The 27598-nt window shown below is 46.8% G+C and overlaps 1 protein-coding gene across 1 annotated transcript in view; it reads right to left on the reverse strand.

Annotated features, from left to right (window-relative positions):
- Positions 1-381: 381 nt before the first annotated feature.
- Positions 382-27598, reverse strand: part of LOC311226544 (integrator complex subunit 3-like) — a gene marked incomplete at both ends in the record, with an annotated part of 104805 nt that continues 77588 nt past the window's right edge. Inside the window, 7 exons of the mRNA XM_084311964.1 lie at positions 382-453; positions 1675-1831; positions 7800-7872; positions 8112-8212; positions 10429-10632; positions 11834-11882; positions 12296-12316. Of these exons, the coding sequence (XP_084168090.1) occupies positions 382-453; positions 1675-1831; positions 7800-7872; positions 8112-8212; positions 10429-10632; positions 11834-11882; positions 12296-12316 (677 nt within the window). The remainder of the gene's footprint in view (positions 454-1674; positions 1832-7799; positions 7873-8111; positions 8213-10428; positions 10633-11833; positions 11883-12295; positions 12317-27598) is intronic.

Below are 27598 nucleotides of genomic sequence, written 5' to 3' on the forward strand. Positions count from 1 at the left end.
ATGTTAAGCTGGCTGCTTCTTCTTCACCAAATGGGTTGGAGTAGCAGACACGCTCATGGGCGACACATAGCGACTTGGAGGTGAAACGCAGCCTATTCCACAACATTAATTACTCGGTTATTTTAAAAACTGAAAAGACAAATATTATCTATTAACAATTTATTTAGGTAACATAAATAATACTAATTCGTACATTGAAAAAATATATATATTAAAAAAAAAATGTAATATACATTTTTTGAGAGACCCCCACAGGTATTGTTGACTATGGGGGCTCAGACTCTATCTATGGGGGCTGAGCCCCCATTGGCCCCCACATAATTCGAACACTGGGCTGGTCACTATGGCAGCTCGCTTGTGGTTGGTTGGTCGGTCGGTCGGTCAGTCACTGTCGGAGTTCACGGCCGACAAGCCTTTCCTCTTCCTCTTGCAGGCTTTGGGCTTCTCCTCCTCCTAGACACACACACACATGTACATACACACACACACACACAGCCAGAGAAAAGTAGGGAAGCCATTAAATATTATCCTGTGAAAACTAGGGTTGCCACGCCGATGTGAAATGTTCCTGACTAGTAATAAACTCATGACAACACGGTATTATAATTAATACCGGACATTTTACAAAATGAGAGCTTACTTCTTTAATGTTATACAGCTACATTGATCCATTGTGTCTGTTTTTAATTTATTTTCAATGATTAGTATCCATTTATTGGACAGACAGAGTTGACGTGAAGTAAAAACTAAGTGAAAGTGAAACCTAAAAATCTGATGTACTGCAATAACAACGTGTCCTTTGTGATGTACTGCAATAACAACTAGTCCTTTGTGATGTACTGCAATAACAACGTGTCCTTTGTGATGTACTGCAATAACAACTAGTCCTTTGTGAAATACTGCAATAACAACTAGTCCTTTGTGATGTACTGCAATAACAACTAGTCCTTTGTGAAATACTGCAATAACAACTTGTCCTTTGTAATGTACTGCAATAACAACTTGTCATTTGTGAAATACTGCAATAACTTGCCTTTTGTGATGTACTGCAATAACAAGGTTTTACTGTAACAGTTCTACAAGGTGTGGTGCAATTTTACTGGTAATAATAACTGCGGGATGTCTGTTACAGGAGAAGTCAGGCCCTGTGGCTGTAAAGCTCTGATACAGGAGTCAGGCCCTGTGGCTGTAAAGCTCTGATACAGGAGTCAGGCCCTGTGGCTGTAAAGCTCTGATACAGGAGTCAGGCCCTGTGGCTGTAAAGCTCTGATACAGGAGTCAGGCCCTGTGGCTGTAAAGCTCAGATACAGAAAGAGATGGAGGAAGAGATGGAGGAGATGGGGGAGGAGATACAGGAGGAGATGCAGGAGGAGATGGAGGAGGTGGGGGAGGAGATACGGGAGGAGATGGAGGAGATGGAGGAGGTGGGGGAGGAGATACAGGAGGAGATACAGGAGGAGATGCAGGAGGAGGTGGAGGAGATACAGGAGGCGATGGAGAAGGAGATGGAGGAAGAGATGGAGGAGGAGATACAGGAGGAGATGGAGGAGGAGATGGAGGAGGTGGAGGAGATACAGGAGGAGATGGAGAAGGAGATGGAGGAAGAGATGGAGGAGATGGAGGAGGAGCTGGATTAGATACAGGAGGAGATGGAGGAGGAGATGGAGGACTCACGGAGGCGCTGCTGGAGGCGCTCTCTTCCTCGTTGCTGGCAGGAGGAGCGGCTCCTTTGCAGGAACGCGGTGAGGAGTCCGGGGCTTTACGACGAGACTTGGGAGGTTTAGACTGAGAATCCTCGTACTCCTCCGCTAGATAAAACAGATCACTGAACCTGGAGAGCGAGAGCGAGAGAGAGAGAGAGAGAGAGAGAGAGAGAGAGAGAGAGAGAGAGAGAGAAATAGAGAGGGAGAAATAGAGAGGGGGAGAAAGATAGAGATGGAGGGAGAAGGGAAACGAGAGAGATAGATGAGAGGGTCTGTGTGTGCGTGATAAAGAGTCTCTTATTTTTTATAGTTTTAGAGCCTGTAGGACCCCCTTAATCCAACTGCTGTAATTCAAATATTATTTTAATCCTACTCTGTGTACTGTATATGTCATTTGATCAGATTGTCTTAATCCTACCATTGTTGTTAGGAGAGCAGACCTCTAGTGAACTGCAAACACGATTGCCTCTACTATGTCTTCAACTTTCCTGGAGTTGGTTATACTAACAGTTTAAACTAGTTGAGGAAATAGAGTCTACAGTTCACTAGAGGTCTGGGCCCCGTTCCCCGTACCTGGATAACTGAGTTAGCCGGATAACTTTTGGTCAAGTCTGACTTAAGCCGGACCTTCCTGTTCCCCGAAGCTGGATTGTCTAAATCACCATGACAACAGATCAAAAAGTTTGAGCCTGGTCGAGAGCAGGGTTTAAGTTCAAGTTAGCCGGATGAACCATCGCCACGCCCCCGCAAAGAAATGACAGCCCGTTTCCTGAAATTATTCCCACAGTCTACGATCTGCATTATACCATTCTGAATTACGTTTTTGTGCTCCATTCTTACAGAGGGGGCTTTTGAAATGTAAAATAGACCCAAAATGCTGATACTAAATTCACTTTGTCCTAAATAATGCACGTTATATACCGTGGCGCTCGCTCGGTGCGATGTACACATTATGTGGTTATTTTAATTGTAACTGGGATTAAGATGTCTGATGAGATGCGCTGTTTGACGGATTTGAGAAATTGAATGAGCCGTTGACGTCACATTAATGAATGAGAATAAAGAGATAAAACTTCATTCAAAATAAAGAATATTCTAAACACGGATCTCTCGTTCATTAATGTATAAACAATGAATTTATCCCATCTGGCACAGTGGCGCAGCGGTAGTGCTCAATCCTGGCAACCCGGCGACCGGTGTTCGAAACCCCGTGTTTCCAATATAATTTTTTGGAATATAATATTAATGATTATACGCCAAAGTAGCCTAGTTTTAAGTTAAAATATTATAAATCTACATGCATTGAGGATGTCATTCTTTATATAGCTCTCAACATGCACCAAATTGAATTATTCCTACATCGCAAAAAGAAGGAAAAGACTAGGTTTCGAACCCCGGTCGTCTGCGTGAAAGTCAAAAGAAGAACCCGTTACACCACAGTGGAGATAAGTAAAAGATCGACCATACATCAATCAATGGGTAAGAGAGCCGTATTGTTATTCTGTATAACAGTTTAACTAATTATTTTCGCTAGCAAGATCTCATTTGATTATTCAATCCAGCAGGCAAGTTTAAAGAAATATAATCTGATTGATTGAGGTAATGAGGGACTTAAAATTAGCCTATAGATAACGCATTTAACTTGTCGGCGAGGCGATTGAGCCGTACTGCGATATGTTAATAAAGTTTTAAATCAATTAATCAATCAATGCCGCTAGAGAATCAGGATCTCTGCTATCGATACGTGCTGGCTTTTCAACTGGAGCGGCCGCGCGCACTTATCCTGGGTCTCAAGTCTGGTTTGAGTTAACGAGACTGAATCCACCTTCGAGGAACAGGAAAATCCCGGCTTCAAACATCGGGTTAACTGAATCTGGATAATGACATCTTGATCGACTTAGTTGAACCAGGTACGGGGAATAGGGCCCTGCTCTCCTCCGAGTGATAATAGTGTCTACAGACAAAGTCTCAAGCGCGTTCCTGTAGTAAGAGTAAGAGAAGTGAAGCGTTGGTCTGTGGAATCAGAGAACACGTTGCAAGCGTGAGTGCACAGACAATATAAATGACTACACTGAAACAGTGCTGGACTTTGTTGGTACTTGTGACGTACATGGGTACGTGGGTTGGTCATTACCATTATTACTGTATTTATGACACCATCTGAACATCAGGTTAGTATATTTAATGTGTTATGTTTTGTATGTGATGTGTGTGTGTCTGTGCATGATGGCTAATGCTGTCTCTTCTTCTCTTCCTGTCAGGTGCTGCCCGTCCCTACACTGAAGAGTGCTGATTGCCTAATGAGTGACAGCTGATGGCAATCACCTTGAGAGGGACGGGTGGACAAATACCTGACAGCACACACACATCGGGGCGCCTCATTGGAGTCACTGCCACGTCTCAGAGTGGAGTGAGGAGGTTGCCTTCTCTACTAGCTGTCGCAGTGGAAGCGATATACATTGTGGCTTTGTGTTAGTGACCACTTGGTGTGGATCGATCCTAGATTGTGGTGGTGTCCTATAACGGCCACGTAGTTATTTTGTTAATTGTTTGTTTGTCTGTATGTATACCGTGTTTGTTCTCCCCTTACCTTTTTCCCTTTGTGTGGACTGGGTTTAAATCCCCACTGAAATAACATCCCTTTTCCCTTTGGGAAAAGCCGTGGGTTTGAAGCCCCACATACAATAAATATTATTTACCATTTGAAACGTCTTCGTTTACTATCTGCCTACCCGGGACTGTTTGAAAAGCATTTACTGAGAGGGGCTGTTTCTGTTCATGTACAGCCTGCTCCAGCTACTATTCTGTGCGGTCGTTAGACCTCTGTACATGACATGGGGGCTCGTTAGTTTGCGCAATTGTATAGTTATGTAACATTGTGACTTGTCAATTGGAGCATGGCAGGTAAGGTAGCGTTTTTTCTTTCTCATTGGTAAGTTGTATTGTGTTTTCCATTGTCCGTGCTACACAGTTTGATTGATGTAAACCGTTCTTGTATGTAATGCTCTTAAACTAATCTTTTTTCTGCCACATAGGTAACAGGGGGATCACCTACCTGGTTAGTGGGTGGGGGGCACACGTCGTAATTCCGGTGGAGCGCGCAATGAAATCGGTAAGCGACTGAAGATATGTGTAGGCCTCATCCCGCCAGGGGAGTAGTTTAGCTGGGGATATGCTAGAGTGACACAGGTGATCCTAGTTAGATGGTTAGACCAACGTTTATTGTTTTCATGAATGGTAGATGTGGGCATTAAATCAGATTGGTTGAATTGTATACTACGGAATGTGGCGATCAAATGTGTTACGCACGGATATTGTGGAGTAGGTGAGTGGCTATTTCCTGGTGCCTGTTATTTGTTTGATGGTAACGTGGGTTGCTACGGGAGCACAGGGTAATAATACATATGTTATTTGTGGCATAGTCATATTCTGCAAGGGCTATGGCTGGGGCAGCTTTTACTTTGGACGTTTTTTTGGCGGACCCTACGAGGGATCAAATTGATGTCTGCACAAAGATAGATTTGTGTAGTGTCGCCAAACATTATGGCATTACTGTCCAAAGTTCGAAAAGTAAAGAGGAGTTGAAAGCGATCGTGCTGGCTGGGTTGTTGGATACAAATATATTTAGTTTGCCCATAGCCCAGGGAAATGTCTCTGAGAACGTCGCGCACGGCGAGGCGGCTGACAAGTCTAGTGAGGACACTGGTGGTTTAGATCGAAACGCTGGTGCGGTACAAAAACAAAGAGGTGGCATTTCCAAGGGGGAGGAGAATGATAGTGATGACTCTGTACACTCAGGGCGTGCCTCTGTTTCTTCTCCCACTCGTAAATCAAGTAGACGTTTGGCCCGTCTCCAGATGGAGGAAAGAGAGGCTATACGAGTCAGGGAGGAGAGGAAAGAAGAGAGGAAGGAAGAGAAGGAAGAGAGGAAGGAAGAGAGAGACAGGGAAGAGAGAAGGGAAGAAAGAGAGATGCTGAGGGAAAAGGAGGAGAAGGACAGGGCGCTGCTGAGGGAAAAGGAGGAGATGGACAGGGCGCTCCAGGTGACTATAAGAAGGATGGAGTTGGAGAGTGGTGGCTCTTCCTCCTCCTCAACTGAAGTCTCCCAGGGCCTTTTTAATATTGGGCAGCATATTTCTTTAGTTCCCGTCTTTCGGGAGTCTGAGGTGGAATCATATTTCTCTGTTTCTCTGAAAGAAGAACACTGATAGCGGGGTGTGGACCGTCCCGCAAGCCCCAGACTCTGGGGAGCCTCTGGGGCTCGCGGGACGGTGGTCTGTGGCTCGCGGGACGGTCCACACCCCGCTATCAGTGTTCTTCTTCCCCGCCAATGAAGTATTCACCCAAAGACGCAATACTGTGGCAACAACTACCGCACTACCGGTAGAATAAGTGCCGAGAACCGTGGGAAGTGATGCAAACTGTCTTGTCGTGTTTTGAACATTTATGTTGTGTTGATGGAATCACGTTAATATAGAGAGATGAAAACAATACGTTATTTCGATTGATATGAATTGGATAATGCAGGCTGTTAGTAGAGGCAGAACTAGCGAGCCGTTAATATAGAGATGAAAACAATACGTTATTTCGATTGATATGAATTGGATAATGCAGGCTGTTAGTAGAGGCAGGACTAGCGAGCAAGCTGCAGGCTGTTAGTAGAGTTGGGCGTGCAGAACTGGCGTAGATAAGGGGGGCATAATTGGTCAGTGGCCAATCAGAGCGCAAAACTCGAACGCGGAAGCAGGAGTTGTTTGGGCTTCGAATAGACACGATCGGATCAGATAGGGATTAAAAGTTTTGAACTCCTGGGCCCACCATCAGGATGCTCAATGACAATGACACTATGTAACAACCCATCATCTACACACAGCACACATCCACACACATCCACACTCACTTTAAATAAATACTCACCTTAACACCCACTTTACTCACTTTAGACACTTTAACACACTTTATATTTATTAGTAAAGAGATTTGCACTACAATTCATACATCATTGCACCTTACCCTAAGTTTGTACCTCATCCCATTTCTGCATTGTACCTCACTGTTACTCTTTTTACTCTGTATTGTATATTATGTATATTGACTGAACACTTTATTTGACGTACTTTTGACTTTTTCTATTTTATACTTTTTATCTATTACTGTATGAAGCACAATCCCCCAGGGGCTCATACAGAAAAAAGCATTTCATGATAAAGTATTCTGTATTTTACTATGACAATTAATAAACAAACTTGAAACTTGAGTTCACTAGAGGTCTGCTCTCCTCTGGGTGATAATAGTGTCTGCAGTTAACTAGAGGTCTGCTCTCCTCTGAGTGATAATAGTGTCTGCAGTTCACTTGAGGTCTGCTCTCCTCTGAGTGATAATAGTGTCTGCAGTTCACTAGAGGTCTGCTCTCCTCTGAGTGATAATAGTGTCTGCAGTTCACTAGAGGTCTGCTCTCCTCTGAGTGATAATAGTGTCTGCAGTTCACTTGAGGTCTGCTCTCCTCTGAGTGATAATAGTGTCTGCAGTTCACTAGAGGTCTGCTCTCCTCTGGGTGATAGTGTCTGCAGTTCACTAGAGGTCTGGTCTGCTCTGTGATAATAGTGTCTCCAGTTAACTAGAGGTCTGGTCTGCTCTGTGATAATAGTGTCTGCAGTTCACTAGAGGTCTGCTCTCTGGGTGATAATAGTGTCTGCAGTTCACTAGAGGTCTGCTCTCCTCTGGGTGATAATAGTGTCTGCAGTTCACTAGAGGTCTGCTCTCCTCTGGGTGATAATAGTGTCTGCAGTTCACTAGAGGTTTGCTCTCCTTTGGGTGACATCATCTGGTGGAGTTTCTCAGCGAACTCTCGAGACACAGAACACGTTGGTTCTATGTCCGGTCATCATGTGTACTACTCCCAACAGAACTATAGGATTATGTTTTTTTTTTTTTTTAAATGCCCCTTTACGTAATTAAAGTGTGTGTGTGTGTGTGTGTGTGCGTGTGTGTGTGTGTGTGTGTGTGTGTGTGTGTGTGTGTGTGTGTGTGTGTGTGTGTGTGTGTGTGTGTGTGTGTGTGGTGTGGTGTGTGTGTGTGTGTGTGTGTGTGTGTTACCTCATCTTGTGGGCTTCATCACAGCTGGCCTGAACGTGCTGCAGAGCCTGGAGGATGGGTGTCTGGGTGAAGACTGAGGAAGAGGATTACAGCATCATAAACCATCAATCAATCAATCAATCAATCAGGCTTGCTTACATCATTATCAAAGTGCATGCGTATGAACATGTGTGTGTGTGTGTGTGTGTGTGTGTGTGTGTGTGTGTGTGTGTGTGTGTGTGTGTGTGTGTGTGTGTGTGTGTGTGTGTGTGTGTGTGTGTGTGTGTGTGTGTGTGTGTGTGTGTGTGTGTGTGTGTGTGTGTGTGTACTAACAGTTATTCTTGGTGTTGCTGAGGTTGAGTCTCAAGTTGTCCATGTGTTCTAAGATCTGTTCCAGGGTCAGCTGAGCCAACTTACTGCTGGAGCTACGAAGACTGGAGAGAGTGAGAGAGAGAGAGAGAGAGAGAGAGAGAGAGAGAGAGAGAGAGAGAGAGAGAGAGAGAGAGAGAGAGAGAGAGAGAGAGAGAGAGAGAGAGAGAGAGAGAGAGAGAGAGAGAGAGAGAGAGAGAGCGAGAGAGAGAGAAAGAGCGAGTGAGAGTGAGAGCGAGAGCGAGAGAAGAGAGAAAGAGAGAAAGAGGGGGGGGGGGGGGGGGGGGGGGGGGGGGAGACACAGTTACAGCTTTGGTGTAATATTTCTGACCACACAAGAATTTAAAAACAATGAACCTCTTATTTACTGTTACCTTGCACTCTGGTTATATTACTTTACTTTACTGTTACCTTGCACTCTGGTTAGATGACTTTACTGTTACCTTGCACTCTGGTTAGATGATTTTACTTTACCATTACCTTGCACTCTGGTTAGATGATTTTACTTTACCATTACCTTGCACTCTGGTTAGATGATTTTACTTTACCATTACCTTGCACTCTGGTTAGATGACTTTACTGTTACCTTGCACTCTGGTTAGAAGACGTTACTGTTACCTTGCACTCTGGTTAGATGACTTTACTGTTACCTTGCACTCTGGTTAGAAGACTTTACTGTTACCTTGCACTCTGGTTAGAAGACTTTACTGTTACCTTGCACTCTGGTTAGATTACTTTACCGTTACCTTGCACTCTGGTTAGATGACTTTACTTTACTGTTATCTTGCACTCTAGTTAGATGACTTTACTGTTACCTTGCACTCTGGTTAGATGACTTTACTGTTACCTTGCACTCTGGTTAGATTACTTTACTTTACTGTTACCTTGCACTCTGGTTAGATGACTTTACTGTTACCTTGCACTCTAGTTAGATGACTTTACTGTTACCTTGCACTCTGGTTAGATGACTTTACTGTTACCTTGCACTCTGGTTAGATGACTTTACTGTTACCTTGCACTCTGGTTAGATGACTTTACTTTACCGTTACCTTGCACTCTGGTTAGATTACTTTACCGTTACCTTGCACTCTGGTTAGATGACTTTACTTTACTGTTATCTTGCACTCTAGTTAGATTAGATTAGATTAGATTGTACTCTATTGTCATTATATTAGCATACAATGAGATTTGGGACTCAAACTTAAGGTGCAGTAGTGTAAGCAAATATAAAATCACACAAGTAATAAAAGAGAAACATAAAATAATATACAATAAAACAATAATTGTAGCCAGCGGGTAAAATCGTGATTTTTTTAATTTGTTTGTCATGACAAACCAATTACATAATCCAACATATGTGTAAAGGCACAACATATTCCAGTTAACGGTATCTTTTTTTAATGATTTGTTACGGCGTAGTCGTTCTATATGAATTGAAAATGGGGGACCCTGATGTAAACAAGACAAACGTCTTTCTCAGGTCTGCATCCCCTTAACAATTGTGTGTATTGAGCCGTACTGTATTGTACCCATTCTGCAATCTGTTAAATAAAGTTCTCATTCATTCATTCATTCATTCATTCATTCATTCATTCATTCATTCATTCATTCATTCATTCAGTCAATACTTCCATGCGTATAAATTGAGGAAGAGAGCGAGTCCGCGGCCGCTCGCTCTGCCGCGCGAGCGGTGGATAGGGGGGCGGGTCACGTGAGGGTCGCGGCCAATCAGAGGAACCCGGAAACCGAATTCTGTTGCGGAAAGGATACACGCGAGGGGGACAGGGTGAATTATTGGTGCATGTTAGAGTTCAAGGTGGTGATGGCTCTGGGGAAGAAACTGTCTCTGAGCCAGTTTGTTCTGGCTCTGATGCACCTGTAGCGCCTGACCGATGGCAACAGGTCGTACAGGTGGAAGCCAGGGTGTGAGCTGTCCTTAATGTTTTTTTGCTCTGTTGAGGCAGCGGGAGTTGTGCAAGTCCTTCAGGGACAACTGACAACTTATTTTCGTTGTACTGCACTTGTGCTGAATGACAATGAAAATACAATTGTTGTCATAGTAACAGAACGCATATCTCTGTGGCGGGGTTCGAAATGACCGTCATAATTCAACAAATTATATATATAAAGAAAAAGTTGTGTGGCATTAAAGTATCTTGTATCTTGTAAATGCAGTTATAATGATTGTACAATAAAAAAAAGTTATGAATGTCACATCTAAACCTTGTATTTTGTATCTCTCTCTCTCTACTGTGTATCTCTCTCTCTCTCTCTCTGGTACCTCTGTCGTTTGCGCGGCTGGTTGTTGTTCTTGATGAGTTGTCGTTTGCGCGGCTGGTTGTTGTTCTTGATGAGTTGAGTCTTGATATGTTCTCCCAGGACGTCATCATGTTTAGCTGCCCAGTGTCTCAGTAGACTGGTGGTGAACTGGTCCTCATGATGACAGGGTCTGCTGAGAACCATCTTAACCATCTCTTCACTGGGCCTGGAAATACATATATTGATCCATCAGAATGGTTACTGAGAAACATCTTAACCACCAGTTAGAATGTGTTTCCTACATGAAATGATACAGAAAGATCTCTTTAAAGCTGGTGCTTACCAGAGATGAAAATGTTTAAGCCAATAATAACTCATTAACACATTAACTGCCACGGAGTTTGATCATCTTATACCATTCTCTGCCAGCACTGTAAGTCTATGGAGATGTTCACCTTCTTTGCAGGGCTATAACTTTTTTAATTGTATTGCTAAATTGACATTACTATGGCCCATTCAACATCGATTATCTATCGTTCAGGATGTAGGAACGTTTTACTTTTTCATTCACACAATTCCTAGAACGTGAGATATAGGCATAAATGCATATATAGATTATCAAATGCAGTTTGTTACCGATCCACGCTATATTAAAAGTTTCAACTGTACATGGTCCTAAACGTTATGACTGATCATGCGCGGGGGGGGGGGGGGGGTCGTTTATAATTCCATGATCGTCGTTAAATGCTTTAAGTAGTATGGGTGATATATAGATCAGAGCAGTTTGTATGGATAATAATAAACACTCACGCTGAAAATGACATCAGCCTCCTCTTACCGTTGGGCGATGAGACTGGAGCAAAAAGATCCCAGTTATTTGATGGGGATCGAGTAGATCCATTTCCGGTTTGTATAATACTAATACATGCCCAAATCATGTCGATTATTGAGTTATGGCAGCGATCCATATCCACGGTGTGTGGCTAGAGTCCTGCGACGATATGCGAGTGGCCGGACGGATTTAGAAGACGCACCGATATCCAACCGGCCAATCGCCGATCATCCACCAGGGGGCAGTATTGAAGCGTTGCAGAGTTGTGCCGGCTCACACAGCATCAGACCAGGCTGCGTGAGGGAAATATGAATACCATGTCGAAAATATGATCTCAATAACGTCGTACGCCGTGGATTGGCAGAATTCGCATGAACTTGAAACACGTCATACAACGTGATTGGCGGGGAAAGTGTTAAGCATGAGAAGAAAAATTTAAATATTGACAAATCGACAAAGTCTTGGTCGACAAAGAAACCTGATGATTATTGGACTAAGAGAGAACAGCCCTATATACTCTACTCTCTTGTTTGAGTAGATATATTGTCTGTTTAGAGATCAATAAATGTAGGCTGTATTCACGTCAACAGCTTACTTTTCCTTGCACAGCTGCAACAGGAGACAGGAGAGCGCCTCTGGATGTTCTAGAGAGAGAAAGAGAGAGAGACACAGCACATGACCTCACTACAAATACAACATGTCAATCCAATATTATCATTATTATAATCAGATGAAGTTTTCAGAGGAGCAATGTTTTCAAACCATTTATCTACAGTAAAGAAGGTAAGTTAGAGTGTTGTGTTCATTCATAGTTAAAGACAGTAGAGGTTGAGTACTTTATTATCTAAAGATGATAAGTTAGAGTGTTGTGTTCATTCATAGTTAAAGACAGTAGAGGTTGAGTACTTTATTATCTAAAGATAATAAGTTAGAGTGTTGTGTTTGTTCATAGTTAAAGACAGTAGAGGTTGAGTACTTTATTAAATGAAGTGTTGTGTTCATTAATAGCAATAGTTCATTATTTGAGGTGTAGTATAGGTATTATAGTGTGTATTACCTTTATATTTGAGGTGTTGTAGTATAGGTATTATAGTGTGTATTACCTTTGTATTTGAGGTGTTGTAGTATAGGTATTATAGTGTGTATTACCTTTGTATTTGAGGTGTTGTAGTATAGGTATTATAGTGTGTATTACCTTTGTATTTGAGGTGTTGTAGTATAGGTATTATAGTGTGTATTACCTTTGTATTTGAGGTATTATAGTGTGTATTACCTTTGTATTTGAGGTGTTGTAGTATTATGTATTATAGTGTAGAAATCGTCGGAAAGGAGAGACGCACAATTTCTATCTTGCGACAACACCAAGTAGTGTGTCATTTATTATCTTTTTAGCACAAGTGACAGCTGTCAGATCTATGCCGTGCTAAACTCTGACAGCTCCTCGTCACCAAACATTTTATCAATGACATTCCACCAGCGCGTCTTCTCTAAGCCCAACCCCCAAAACCAACCTCATTAAAGTGACAGTGCCCCATTAATACATCACAGGATAGGTGGCGAGGGGGTCTCGTGGGCCTTACTGGGAAGACGGGGCAAGGTAGGGGGTAGTCCCCGCCGTGGGGGCTGGGCCAGTCCAACAGGTTTGCCCAAGTCCACATGAGCCGGTTTAAGGCGGTCTATGGAAATGTGTTCCAGCTTCCCGCCCATGTCCACAACAAAGTACTTGTCTCCAGCCTCCTGGACACGGAACGGACCGTCGTATGGAGGTTTCAAGGGGTCCCGTGGGCATCGTGATGGATGAAAACATATTCCGCTGACTGCAGACTTGTAGGGACGTGCGACCGGGGAAGGCCGTGCTGTGAGGTGGGGACTGGTGTGAATACCTTAGCCTTCTCCAGAATTGCTGTCCGCTGCTGGGCTGCACACCAGGGGGCAGTAATGTTAGGGATGAAATCCCCTGGCACCTGCAGAGGCTGACCGTAAACCAGCTCGGCCGAGGAGGTCTGAAGGTCTTCCTTGGGGGCCGTCCTGAGACAAAGCATGACCACGGGAGCCGGTCGACCCAGCCGCTGTCAGTAAGGCTGGCCCGAAGTGCTGCTTTCCTTGAGCGGTGTAAGCGCTCGCATAACCCATTGGCCTGCGGGTGGTATGACGTAGTCCGGTGTAGCTTCACGCCCAGGCTCTTGGCGACCGTGTTCCAGAGCTCGGACGTGAACTGTGGGCCCCGGTCTGAAGAGAGGTCGGCTGGAGTGCCAAACCGGGCGACCCAGGTTCCAATAAAAGCCCTGGCCACCTCGGCGGACGTCGTGCCTGACAGTGGAACTGCCTCTGGCCAACGGGTAGTCCTGTCTACCATAGTAAAGAGGTAACTGAAGCCGTGTGAGGGGGGCAGGGGGCCCACTAGGTCAACGTTCACGTGGTCGAACCTCCTTTCAGGTACAGGGAAGTGCTGCAGGGGGGCCTTGGTGTGACAGTACACTTTAGCGCGCTGGCACTCCAAACAGGAGTCAGCCCAGTCTCTCACATCTTTTCTAAGCCCAGGCCAGACAAACTTGGCGGACACTAGCCTCTGCGTAGGTTTCTTTCCCGGGTGGGAGAGGCCGTGAACAGCGTCATAAACACGCCGCCTCCATCCTGTGGGAACGATGGGGCGGGGCTGTCCCATAGAGACATCACACAGGAGTGTGGTGCCAGCGCTGTCAAAAACCACATCCTCTAACCGCAGGCTTGAGGTGGCTGACCTGAAATCTCGCACTTCAGGGTCGGTAGCCTGGTCCGCCACCATACCGGTGTAATCCAGCCCCAAGTGGATGGCGCCCGCTACAGCCCGGGAGAGGAACCTCTGCGACAAGGTTTGCTTTACCTGCCACATGTTGAATGTCAGTAATGAACTCTGAGACATATGAGAGCTGTCGCTGTTGACGGGCGGACCATGGCTCAGACACCTTGGCCATGGCGAACGTCAGCGGCTTGTGATCCACGAAGGCCGTGAACTGGCGGGCCTCCAGCAGGAAACGAAAATGGCGGATGGCAAGGTAGAGGCCGAGGAGCTCCCGATCGAAGGTGCTATACCTCCGCTCGCTGGGGCTTAACTGGCGGCTGAAAAAAGCGAGCGGCTGGCAAGCCCCGCCTACCCACTGTTCAAACACTGCGCCCACGGCAAAATCTGAGGCGTCGGTGGTGATGGAGATTGGGGCCTTAAAGGAAGGATGTGCCAGCATGGTGGCGTTGGCTAGGGCAGCCTTGGCATCCAGAAAAGCTTTGTCTCTCTCTGCAGACCAGTCGACAGCATGTTTTGGCGCTTTACCCCTAAGGGCCTCATACAAAGGCTGCATAATCCGAGCCGCCTGGGGAATAAAGCGGTGATAAAAGTTGATCATTCCGAGAAACTCCTGCAGTGACCTAACCGTGGGTGGCCGGGGAAAATTCATCACCGCTTCCACCTTCATGGGAAGAGGGACCGCTCCCTCTTTAGTGACTCTGTGCCCCAGGAAGTCAATGGTCGACCGCCCAAACTGGCATTTGGCCGGGTTGATTATCAGTCCATGCTCATTTAGCCGCTCAAAAAGCATCCTGAGGTGGGACATGTGCTCAGCCTTAGAGGCGCTGGCTATGAGGATATCATCCAAGTATACAAAAATAAAATCCAAGTCTCGTAGCACAGAGTCCATAAGGCGCTGGAACTTCTGTGCAGCGTTTTTGAGGCCGAATGGCATGCGCAGAAACTCAAATAGTCCAAATGGAGTTATGACTGCTGTTTTGGGGACGTCCAGCGGTTGGACGGGCACCTGATGATACCCACGCACAAGGTCCACCTTGGAAAACATTAATTTCCCTGAAAGGCGGGCAGAAAAGTCCTGAATGTGCGGGACTGGGTACCGGTCCGGCGTCGTAGCATCGTTGAGCCGGCGGTAATCCCCACACGGGCGCCACCCCCCTCCCGGCTGCGTGTATCACTTCCGCAACGGATTTAGTCGGATTTCGGTTTCCGGGTTCGCCTGATTGGCCGCGACGGCTTGCCGCTGCGCCCTGCTGTGGCGACGCTCGCGGCGGCGTCTCTAACAGTAACAGTAAGAAGCATTTTGGATACAAATATTCTGTACTTCTGTATGACAACAATGTATGCCTTTCAAATGTTAAATGATAAATGATTAAATGATACACACTGAAATCTACGCTCTCTCATCCTGCTTTCCACAACACGACAATATTATCAAACAGCAGCTCTGTCATTGAAGTGGGAAAAGTGAGCCGTATTGTATATTAGTACATTGCATAGTATATTGTATGGTAACTCAGTTACTTCTATTCTGATCGAACATGTACAATGTTCGATGCAGAATAGAAGTAACTGAGTTACCATACAATATACAATATACTATGTGTAGCAGGGTGGATTATCCCTGCTTTGTGGGAACAGGTGGGCACAATCACTGGGTAGCGAGACACAGTAGAGCTCTGTCTGACTGCACCTCCGTCTTTGAGTCTGGAGCTTCAACTGGAGGCTGGCAGTGTGAGTGGAAGGGGCCCAACCTGGTCTGGTACTCTGGTCTTCCTCCCCTGCAGCAGGGCGGTCAGCAGTACTCCCCAACACGCTCTCACCTTCCCCAATTACTCCTTTAACCCTCCCACACCTAGTGACTGAATTGTAAATAAATAACTTGGTTCCCCCCGCAAGCAGTACCCTCCCTCAGTGACACTAGAAACCTTACAATAAAAAGGGAAAGGTGGAGTAGGAAGGGGTTAATTATAGTAGCGTTACCCACACCAAAATAGTTAACACTGTACAAAGTAATGGACACGCACACAGAATCCCATCTAATGTTTTTATGTTAATTTGAACGGTTGAATACAAAAGCTTAATAGGAGTGGTCCAACGGAATGAAATCCTACTACTGCTCAATTGTAACTCAATAGCTTATGTACCCGTATATTCTACACACACCTCTGTGTTAGCACCAGGAACAATATACTTTAATGTATTCGACTCATCGCCCACGTCTGGGTCAGTACCAGGTATAATACCTCTATCAGGCTTTAATTATATGGTAGGAATAATACCTCAGGTCTGGAACCTCCCCACTGGGAAAGGGTTGATTAGATGGGAAATTATTATCAAAGAACCAACACGTTATCACACTCAAAGGAAATCAAAAATGTGGGCCCACTGTACCAAAACAAAAGTCCTATACTAATGCCGGCATATAATGTGTATGGGGTACCCCTATGAACTGGATTTAGCAACGTTTAGCTTCACCTGTAGGCCGCACCACACTGTGTACTGTGCAATAAGATCTGGAGCACTGATGCTCTATTGTACTCAACCAAGATGGCGTCCTCGCCGCACCACCACTGTTCGGGGTAGCAAGATGGCGTTGAACGCTCTCGTCGCGGGCGCGAGCAAGCAGGGCTGGAGCAGGGGGGCAGTATCGGGCTGAGAGCGCGTGCTGGATGATGGCGACCTCTGCTGGACGGGAAGAACTCCCGTGATGGCCTGAAGACAGCCGGTGCAGGGCAGACGTCGAACGCCGGCGAAGACTGATTGTTGACGGCCGGTGCTGGGTAGACGCGCGGCTCTACTCTTGCCCTACTTACACTGAAGCTACTCTTGGGGTCCCAAACAGCCCTCCTGCTAGACGCAATATATAATGACGCAGGGTGTCTCTAAACACCGGTCTTCTTCAAGCCACGCTCACTAGAGGGAATATCTTTAACTTAAGCCACACTTGGCTATACCGCTTTTCCTCTAGGATAACTCGTTGTATCGCTAGGGTTATTCAGTGGGAAAACATGCAACACGCTACTACGTTTACCTTTCTAGGATAACCCGTAATATACTCAAGTTCAATACGTTCACCCGTGTGGTCCTACATGGGGCTCTGTCTAGACATGACCGATCACATCCAAGTCCAATGTCGAAGAGGCTGGTTCCTCACACTTCCGTCTCAGTTGACTTGCTTCCTCCTCCGTCACTCTCGTACGCTCTCTGCCTGCCACCGGCGCCCCCTGCTGGCACCGCCTACTAGCCCCACAGGGAAACACTGGGTGGAAGAATATGATCCAGGGTTATTGTTTATAATCCATATTCCAGCCGGTATGAGAAGGAGAAACCCGCGTCATTGATCAAGGGGATATTTAATGGAAACTAGTTAATACGTCTTGGTGTACCAGGGGAGATAAAAGGCAAGTCAGCACTTCTGAATAATAGCCATATTTTCAGGGTGCTACATATGCAATGTACTAATATACAATACGGCTCACTTTTCCCACTTCAATGACAGAGCTGCTGTTTAATAATATTGTCGCGTTGTGGAAAGCAGGATGAGAGAGCGTAGATTTCAGTGTGTATCATTTAATCATTTATCATTTAACATTTGAAAGGCATACATTGTTGTCATACAGAAGTACAGAATACTTTTATCCAAAATGCTTCTTACTGTTACTGTTAGAGACGCCGCCGCGAGCATCGCCACAGCAGGGCGCAGCGAACATTTGAAAGGCATACATTGTTGTCATACAGAAGTACAGAATACTTTTATCCAAAATGCTTCTTACTGTTACTGTTAGAGACGCCGCTGCGAGCGTCGCCACAGCAGGGCGCAGCGAACATTTGAAAGGCATACATTGTTGTCATACAGAAGTACAGAATACTTTTATCCAAAATGCTTCTTACTGTTACTGTTAGAGACGCCGCCGCGAGCGTCGCCACAGGAGGGCGCAGCGGCAAGCCTGGCGCTGCCGCGGGAGCGTGCCACGGCGTGTCACGTGGCCGTCGCGGCCAATCAGGCGAACCCGGAAACCGAAATCCGACTAAATCCGTTGCGGAAGTGATACACGCCTCCCGGTGTCCTGCAAAATTCTACTCCACACCAGAATTCTGCTGCCAGCGCTTCTGCGCTTGCGCACGCATGCGCATGACCCACAATCGTTTTTCACGCGTTTTAACTCACACAATATTCTACTGCCGAACGTCTTGTTGAGTCTTATTGATGGTGAGCAATATCTTAAACATATTTGTACATACATAACTTATTACTGTATAAGCATGTAAATATTTGCATGTAATTGGCTTTGCAGCAGAATGTATAAAGTATGTATAAAGTAGATGATAAAATGTCGTACACCTGTTGTAGTTCGGAGTGAATGTGACGACACCCAGCTGTCAAAAGATATAGGCCTGAGTTTAGCGTTATCTTGTTTTAAAATCACTTTTTTATGCATCAAAAATCACTTGTGTGTTAATAATATCACTTTTTTATGCATCAAAAATCACTTGTGTGTTAATAATACTTATCCCGACCCTGGTCTGTATAGCAATGGAGAAGTAGTAGAATTTCGCAGACGCGTCATACCCTGGTCTGTATGCGTGTATCACTTCCGCAACGGATTTACTCGGATTTCGGTTTCCGGGTTCCTCTGATTGGCCGCAACCCCCACGTGACGCGCCCCCGCATCCACCGCTGCTGCTGCCGCTGCCCTGTGTGTTGCCGCGCGGCATGGACTTGACTGCCGGCCGTGAGATATGAAGACAGAGCCGCAAATTGAACATGCAGTGAGTCTGCGACGACAACAACCCAATAATCAACACTCGAAACAGCTATTACCAGACAATTACAACAGCAGTGGTGCCTGCTTCGATGCAGACCAGAGAAAGACTTTTGTCTTGTTTACATCAGGTTAATTTCATTCATTCATTCTCCTCCCGATGTGTTCGTTCAACTCAGACCAGCCGCTCTATCGGAGATAGGATCACATTGTGTCATGTTTTGTATATGTTTATTATTCCGAATAGATCTACGCAGGCTTATAGCCTATAATACGTGCCATTTGAAGCAGGCACCACTGCTGTTGTATATAGAGATATGAAGACAATTTTAACTGGGTATAGGAAGGCAGCCAGTAATAATAAACACTCAAACAGCTATTACCAGACAATTACAACAGCAGTGGTGCCTGCTTCAAATGTCACGTATTATAGGCTATAAGCCTGTGTAGATCTATTCGGAATAATAAACACGGCCGGCAGTCAAGTCGGCAACACACAGGGCAGCGGCAGCAGCAGCGGTGGATAGGGGGGCGCGTCACGTGGGGGTCGCGGCCAATCAGAGGAACCCGGAAACCAAAATCAGAGTAAATCCGTTGCGGAAGTGATACACGCGGTCTGTATAGCAATGGAGAAGTAGTAGAATTTCGCAGACGCGTCTATCGAGTCGCTACGGCAGCAGTTTTCGAGGAAGTATTAGAATTCCGCAGAACAACGCCCAGGCTCTTGGCGACCGTGTTCCAGAGCTCGGACGTGAACTGTGGGCCCCGGTCTGAAGAGAGGTCGGCTGGAGTGCCAAACCGGGCGACCCAGGTTCCAATAAAAGCCCTGGCCACCTCGGCGGACGTCGTGCCTGACAGTGGAACTGCCTCTGGCCAACGGGTAGTCCTGTCTACCATAGTAAAGAGGTAACTGAAGCCGTGTGAGGGGGGCAGGGGGCCCACTAGGTCAACGTTCACGTGGTCGAACCTCCTTTCAGGTACAGGGAAGTGCTGCAGGGGGGCCTTGGTGTGACAGTACACTTTAGCGCGCTGGCACTCCAAACAGGAGTCAGCCCAGTCTCTCACATCTTTTCTAAGCCCAGGCCAGACAAACTTGGCGGACACTAGCCTCTGCGTAGGTTTCTTTCCCGGGTGGGAGAGGCCGTGAACAGCGTCATAAACACGCCGCCTCCATCCTGTGGGAACGATGGGGCGGGGCTGTCCCATAGAGACATCACACAGGAGTGTGGTGCCAGCGCTGTCAAAAACCACATCCTCTAACCGCAGGCTTGAGGTGGCTGACCTGAAATCTCGCACTTCAGGGTCGGTAGCCTGGTCCGCCACCATACCGGTGTAATCCAGCCCCAAGTGGATGGCGCCCGCTACAGCCCGGGAGAGGAACCTCTGCGACAAGGTTTGCTTTACCTGCCACATGTTGAATGTCAGTAATGAACTCTGAGACATATGAGAGCTGTCGCTGTTGACGGGCGGACCATGGCTCAGACACCTTGGCCATGGCGAACGTCAGCGGCTTGTGATCCACGAAGGCCGTGAACTGGCGGGCCTCCAGCAGGAAACGAAAATGGCGGATGGCAAGGTAGAGGCCGAGGAGCTCCCGATCGAAGGTGCTATACCTCCGCTCGCTGGGGCTTAACTGGCGGCTGAAAAAAGCGAGCGGCTGGCAAGCCCCGCCTACCCACTGTTCAAACACTGCGCCCACGGCAAAATCTGAGGCGTCGGTGGTGATGGAGATTGGGGCCTTAAAGGAAGGATGTGCCAGCATGGTGGCGTTGGCTAGGGCAGCCTTGGCATCCAGAAAAGCTTTGTCTCTCTCTGCAGACCAGTCGACAGCATGTTTTGGCGCTTTACCCCTAAGGGCCTCATACAAAGGCTGCATAATCCGAGCCGCCTGGGGAATAAAGCGGTGATAAAAGTTGATCATTCCGAGAAACTCCTGCAGTGACCTAACCGTGGGTGGCCGGGGAAAATTCATCACCGCTTCCACCTTCATGGGAAGAGGGACCGCTCCCTCTTTAGTGACTCTGTGCCCCAGGAAGTCAATGGTCGACCGCCCAAACTGGCATTTGGCCGGGTTGATTATCAGTCCATGCTCATTTAGCCGCTCAAAAAGCATCCTGAGGTGGGACATGTGCTCAGCCTTAGAGGCGCTGGCTATGAGGATATCATCCAAGTATACAAAAATAAAATCCAAGTCTCGTAGCACAGAGTCCATAAGGCGCTGGAACTTCTGTGCAGCGTTTTTGAGGCCGAATGGCATGCGCAGAAACTCAAATAGTCCAAATGGAGTTATGACTGCTGTTTTGGGGACGTCCAGCGGTTGGACGGGCACCTGATGATACCCACGCACAAGGTCCACCTTGGAAAACATTAATTTCCCTGAAAGGCGGGCAGAAAAGTCCTGAATGTGCGGGACTGGGTACCGGTCCGGCGTCGTAGCATCGTTGAGCCGGCGGTAATCCCCACACGGGCGCCACCCCCCTCCCGGCTGCGTGTATCACTTCCGCAACGGATTTAGTCGGATTTCGGTTTCCGGGTTCGCCTGATTGGCCGCGACGGCTTGCCGCTGCGCCCTGCTGTGGCGACGCTCGCGGCGGCGTCTCTAACAGTAACAGTAAGAAGCATTTTGGATACAAATATTCTGTACTTCTGTATGACAACAATGTATGCCTTTCAAATGTTAAATGATAAATGATTAAATGATACACACTGAAATCTACGCTCTCTCATCCTGCTTTCCACAACACGACAATATTATCAAACAGCAGCTCTGTCATTGAAGTGGGAAAAGTGAGCCGTATTGTATATTAGTACATTGCATAGTATATTGTATGGTAACTCAGTTACTTCTATTCTGATCGAACATGTACAATGTTCGATGCAGAATAGAAGTAACTGAGTTACCATACAATATACAATATACTATGTGTAGCAGGGTGGATTATCCCTGCTTTGTGGGAACAGGTGGGCACAATCACTGGGTAGCGAGACACAGTAGAGCTCTGTCTGACTGCACCTCCGTCTTTGAGTCTGGAGCTTCAACTGGAGGCTGGCAGTGTGAGTGGAAGGGGCCCAACCTGGTCTGGTACTCTGGTCTTCCTCCCCTGCAGCAGGGCGGTCAGCAGTACTCCCCAACACGCTCTCACCTTCCCCAATTACTCCTTTAACCCTCCCACACCTAGTGACTGAATTGTAAATAAATAACTTGGTTCCCCCCGCAAGCAGTACCCTCCCTCAGTGACACTAGAAACCTTACAATAAAAAGGGAAAGGTGGAGTAGGAAGGGGTTAATTATAGTAGCGTTACCCACACCAAAATAGTTAACACTGTACAAAGTAATGGACACGCACACAGAATCCCATCTAATGTTTTTATGTTAATTTGAACGGTTGAATACAAAAGCTTAATAGGAGTGGTCCAACGGAATGAAATCCTACTACTGCTCAATTGTAACTCAATAGCTTATGTACCCGTATATTCTACACACACCTCTGTGTTAGCACCAGGAACAATATACTTTAATGTATTCGACTCATCGCCCACGTCTGGGTCAGTACCAGGTATAATACCTCTATCAGGCTTTAATTATATGGTAGGAATAATACCTCAGGTCTGGAACCTCCCCACTGGGAAAGGGTTGATTAGATGGGAAATTATTATCAAAGAACCAACACGTTATCACACTCAAAGGAAATCAAAAATGTGGGCCCACTGTACCAAAACAAAAGTCCTATACTAATGCCGGCATATAATGTGTATGGGGTACCCCTATGAACTGGATTTAGCAACGTTTAGCTTCGCCTGTAGGCCGCACCACACTGTGTACTGTGCAATAAGATCTGGAGCACTGATGCTCTATTGTACTCAACCAAGATGGCGTCCTCGCCGCACCACCACTGTTCGGGGTAGCAAGATGGCGTTGAACGCTCTCGTCGCGGGCGCGAGCAAGCAGGGCTGGAGCAGGGGGGCAGTATCGGGCTGAGAGCGCGTGCTGGATGATGGCGACCTCTGCTGGACGGGAAGAACTCCCGTGATGGCCTGAAGACAGCCGGTGCAGGGCAGACGTCGAACGCCGGCGAAGACTGATTGTTGACGGCCGGTGCTGGGTAGACGCGCGGCTCTACTCTTGCCCTACTTACACTGAAGCTACTCTTGGGGTCCCAAACAGCCCTCCTGCTAGACGCAATATATAATGACGCAGGGTGTCTCTAAACACCGGTCTTCTTCAAGCCACGCTCACTAGAGGGAATATCTTTAACTTAAGCCACACTTGGCTATACCGCTTTTCCTCTAGGATAACTCGTTGTATCGCTAGGGTTATTCAGTGGGAAAACATGCAACACGCTACTACGTTTACCTTTCTAGGATAACCCGTAATATACTCAAGTTCAATACGTTCACCCGTGTGGTCCTACATGGGGCTCTGTCTAGACATGACCGATCACATCCAAGTCCAATGTCGAAGAGGCTGGTTCCTCACACTTCCGTCTCAGTTGACTTGCTTCCTCCTCCGTCACTCTCGTACGCTCTCTGCCTGCCACCGGCGCCCCCTGCTGGCACCGCCTACTAGCCCCACAGGGAAACACTGGGTGGAAGAATATGATCCAGGGTTATTGTTTATAATCCATATTCCAGCCGGTATGAGAAGGAGAAACCCGCGTCATTGATCAAGGGGATATTTAATGGAAACTAGTTAATACGTCTTGGTGTACCAGGGGAGATAAAAGGCAAGTCAGCACTTCTGAATAATAGCCATATTTTCAGGGTGCTACATATGCAATGTACTAATATACAATACGGCTCACTTTTCCCACTTCAATGACAGAGCTGCTGTTTAATAATATTGTCGCGTTGTGGAAAGCAGGATGAGAGAGCGTAGATTTCAGTGTGTATCATTTAATCATTTATCATTTAACATTTGAAAGGCATACATTGTTGTCATACAGAAGTACAGAATACTTTTATCCAAAATGCTTCTTACTGTTACTGTTAGAGACGCCGCCGCGAGCATCGCCACAGCAGGGCGCAGCGAACATTTGAAAGGCATACATTGTTGTCATACAGAAGTACAGAATACTTTTATCCAAAATGCTTCTTACTGTTACTGTTAGAGACGCCGCTGCGAGCGTCGCCACAGCAGGGCGCAGCGAACATTTGAAAGGCATACATTGTTGTCATACAGAAGTACAGAATACTTTTATCCAAAATGCTTCTTACTGTTACTGTTAGAGACGCCGCCGCGAGCGTCGCCACAGGAGGGCGCAGCGGCAAGCCTGGCGCTGCCGCGGGAGCGTGCCACGGCGTGTCACGTGGCCGTCGCGGCCAATCAGGCGAACCCGGAAACCGAAATCCGACTAAATCCGTTGCGGAAGTGATACACGCCTCCCGGTGTCCTGCAAAATTCTACTCCACACCAGAATTCTGCTGCCAGCGCTTCTGCGCTTGCGCACGCATGCGCATGACCCACAATCGTTTTTCACGCGTTTTAACTCAACAATATTCTACTGCCGAACGTCTTGTTGAGTCTTATTGATGGTGAGCAATATCTTAAACATATTTGTACATACATAACTTATTACTGTATAAGCATGTAAATATTTGCATGTAATTGGCTTTGCAGCAGAATGTATAAAGTATGTATAAAGTAGATGATAAAATGTCGTACACCTGTTGTAGTTCGGAGTGAATGTGACGACACCCAGCTGTCAAAAGATATAGGCCTGAGTTTAGCGTTATCTTGTTTTAAAATCACTTTTTTATGCATCAAAAATCACTTGTGTGTTAATAATATCACTTTTTTATGCATCAAAAATCACTTGTGTGTTAATAATACTTATCCCGACCCTGGTCTGTATAGCAATGGAGAAGTAGTAGAATTTCGCAGACGCGTCATACCCTGGTCTGTATGCGTGTATCACTTCCGCAACGGATTTACTCGGATTTCGGTTTCCGGGTTCCTCTGATTGGCCGCAACCCCCACGTGACGCGCCCCCGCATCCACCGCTGCTGCTGCCGCTGCCCTGTGTGTTGCCGCGCGGCATGGACTTGACTGCCGGCCGTGAGATATGAAGACAGAGCCGCAAATTGAACATGCAGTGAGTCTGCGACGACAACAACCCAATAATCAACACTCGAAACAGCTATTACCAGACAATTACAACAGCAGTGGTGCCTGCTTCGATGCAGACCAGAGAAAGACTTTTGTCTTGTTTACATCAGGTTAATTTCATTCATTCATTCTCCTCCCGATGTGTTCGTTCAACTCAGACCAGCCGCTCTATCGGAGATAGGATCACATTGTGTCATGTTTTGTATATGTTTATTATTCCGAATAGATCTACGCAGGCTTATAGCCTATAATACGTGCCATTTGAAGCAGGCACCACTGCTGTTGTATATAGAGATATGAAGACAATTTTAACTGGGTATAGGAAGGCAGCCAGTAATAATAAACACTCAAACAGCTATTACCAGACAATTACAACAGCAGTGGTGCCTGCTTCAAATGTCACGTATTATAGGCTATAAGCCTGTGTAGATCTATTCGGAATAATAAACACGGCCGGCAGTCAAGTCGGCAACACACAGGGCAGCGGCAGCAGCAGCGGTGGATAGGGGGGCGCGTCACGTGGGGGTCGCGGCCAATCAGAGGAACCCGGAAACCAAAATCCGAGTAAATCCGTTGCGGAAGTGATACACGCGGTCTGTATAGCAATGGAGAAGTAGTAGAATTTCGCAGACGCGTCTATCGAGTCGCTACGGCAGCAGTTTTCGAGGAAGTATTAGAATTTCTCAGAACACCGGCTTGGGGACAATGTGGAGGGGGGAGGCCCATGGGCTGTCGGAGCGACGGACAATGCCGAGGCGTTCCATGTTCTCGAACTCTGCCTTGGCAATGCTGGGCTTGACCGGGTCGAGGCGCCGGGCATAGACCGGAGGGCCGGTCGTGGCGATATGATGTTCCACTCCATGCTTGGCTGTAGATGATGAGAACGTGGGCCGCGTGAGGCCCGGGAACTCGGCGAGAAGGTGTTGAAACTCATCTGCGGCGGAGAGCATGCTAGAGAGTCTGATGGAGTCTGCACCCCCAAGCGCACCAGCATAAGAGCAGAACGTAATGGCATCAATTAAGCAGCAATTTTTAACATCCACTAACAGTCCATAATCACACAAAAAATCAGCGCCTAGAAGAGGGACGGCTACATTAGCTGTGATAAAGTCCCAGCCAATTTAGCCAAACCGTTGGCCACTAAAACACATTTCGACATACCTGGTGCCGTTTGTGCGGATGGGGGTGCCGTTGGCAGCCTCCATGGGGGGTCCGTGTCCGCCGGATAGGATGTCCACTCTAGAAGCCGGCAAGACGCTCCTCTGCGCGCCCGTGTCGCACATGAAACGCCGCCCGGAGATGGTGTCCTGGACAAACAGTAGCCTGCCAGCCTGACCGACGCTCATGGCCACTAACGAGCGCCGGCCGGGCATTTCCCGGTCCACTGAAGCTGCACGGCGGGCGGCACTGCTTGGCTTTAGGTCCAAACCGTGCATGAATCATGATAAAAACACAGCCCGCGTCACGCTGCTGGCGAGGGGCTGTCGCTGCGGCGGTGATATTCCAGTCTCCCGGCGGTGAAACAAAGGCTTGGGTTGGGAAAACTGCCGCTGCACAGTGCTGTTGACCAGCCAAAAAAAACCTATCACGCCACGGGCTCACTGCTGACAAATGAACACGGACGGACGGACGGGCGGGCGGCTGCCTCTTCACTTCCGCTCCCATGTTAACGGACGATAGTAGGCACACTGGCCGCGAGCGGGAGCGCGCCTCGCGAGCGGCTCCCGAGCGGCAAGCTATTTTTTAGCCTCGATCCTATTTGAGGCGGCGCGCCATGCGCATTGTCACAGAAATACAGTTGAATATCTGCATATACCACAGATATAGATGTTGTTCAACCAGCTGTGTCTGTATCTGCAAATAAACGCCCAACCCCCCCCTGTCTGTATGTTTGTTTATACCTATAACTATTACAATGTTGCATAATAATAATAATAATAATAATAATAATAATAATAATAATAATAATAATAATAATAATAATAATAATAATAATAATAATAATAATAATAATAATAAGGGGCGGCTACGTGGCGTAGTGGGCAAGGCGCTCGCCACGAATGCGGAGACGCTGGGCTCGCCTGTTCGAGCCCAGCGCTCCACATTGCTTTCAGTTTAGCTGGTCGTTCATACTAATACACATTGGCCGTATTAGGGGGTGGGAAACTGATGGGTGGGGATCGGGCGTTGTGGACAGCGACTCCTACAGGTCGGTTGGTGCGCCTGCGCAGTAGAATCAGGAAGTGTCGGGGGCAGCGTGAGCCTCCCACGCGTTACTCCTCGCCACTGAGAGATCGAGCTGATGCGACTGCTGTTACCTCAAGTACCGGAGGGGACTTGTGCTATGTATGACTTAAGGCCTCTGCATGCTACAGCAAATTCAAAGCAACTTCGACACAACATCGACAAAGCAACGGTGTTGCAGACACTCTACCTTTATGCTTCTGCAAAATCAACGCGCAGCCTATGTAACATTGTACCCCGTATGTAGCTAGGTTCCCTAGATAGATGACGCTTCCCTTCTCAACCAACCCATTGATAAAAGCAGAAAAATAAGTATAATTTTTACTTCCGGGCGGGGGGTTTCAAAATAAAAGAGCGAGTCTAAAAGCACCGTAAATACGTTTATTTTTTACAATATCTAACGTTACACGAACCTAAACTAATCTAAAGTTAGTTTAGGTTCGTGTTAACTTTGGATAATGTACA

This window comes from Notolepis coatsorum, assembly GCF_963971535.1.
Source record: "Notolepis coatsorum genome assembly, chromosome: 4".
In the NCBI taxonomy this organism is placed as follows: domain Eukaryota; kingdom Metazoa; phylum Chordata; class Actinopteri; order Aulopiformes; family Paralepididae; genus Notolepis; species Notolepis coatsorum.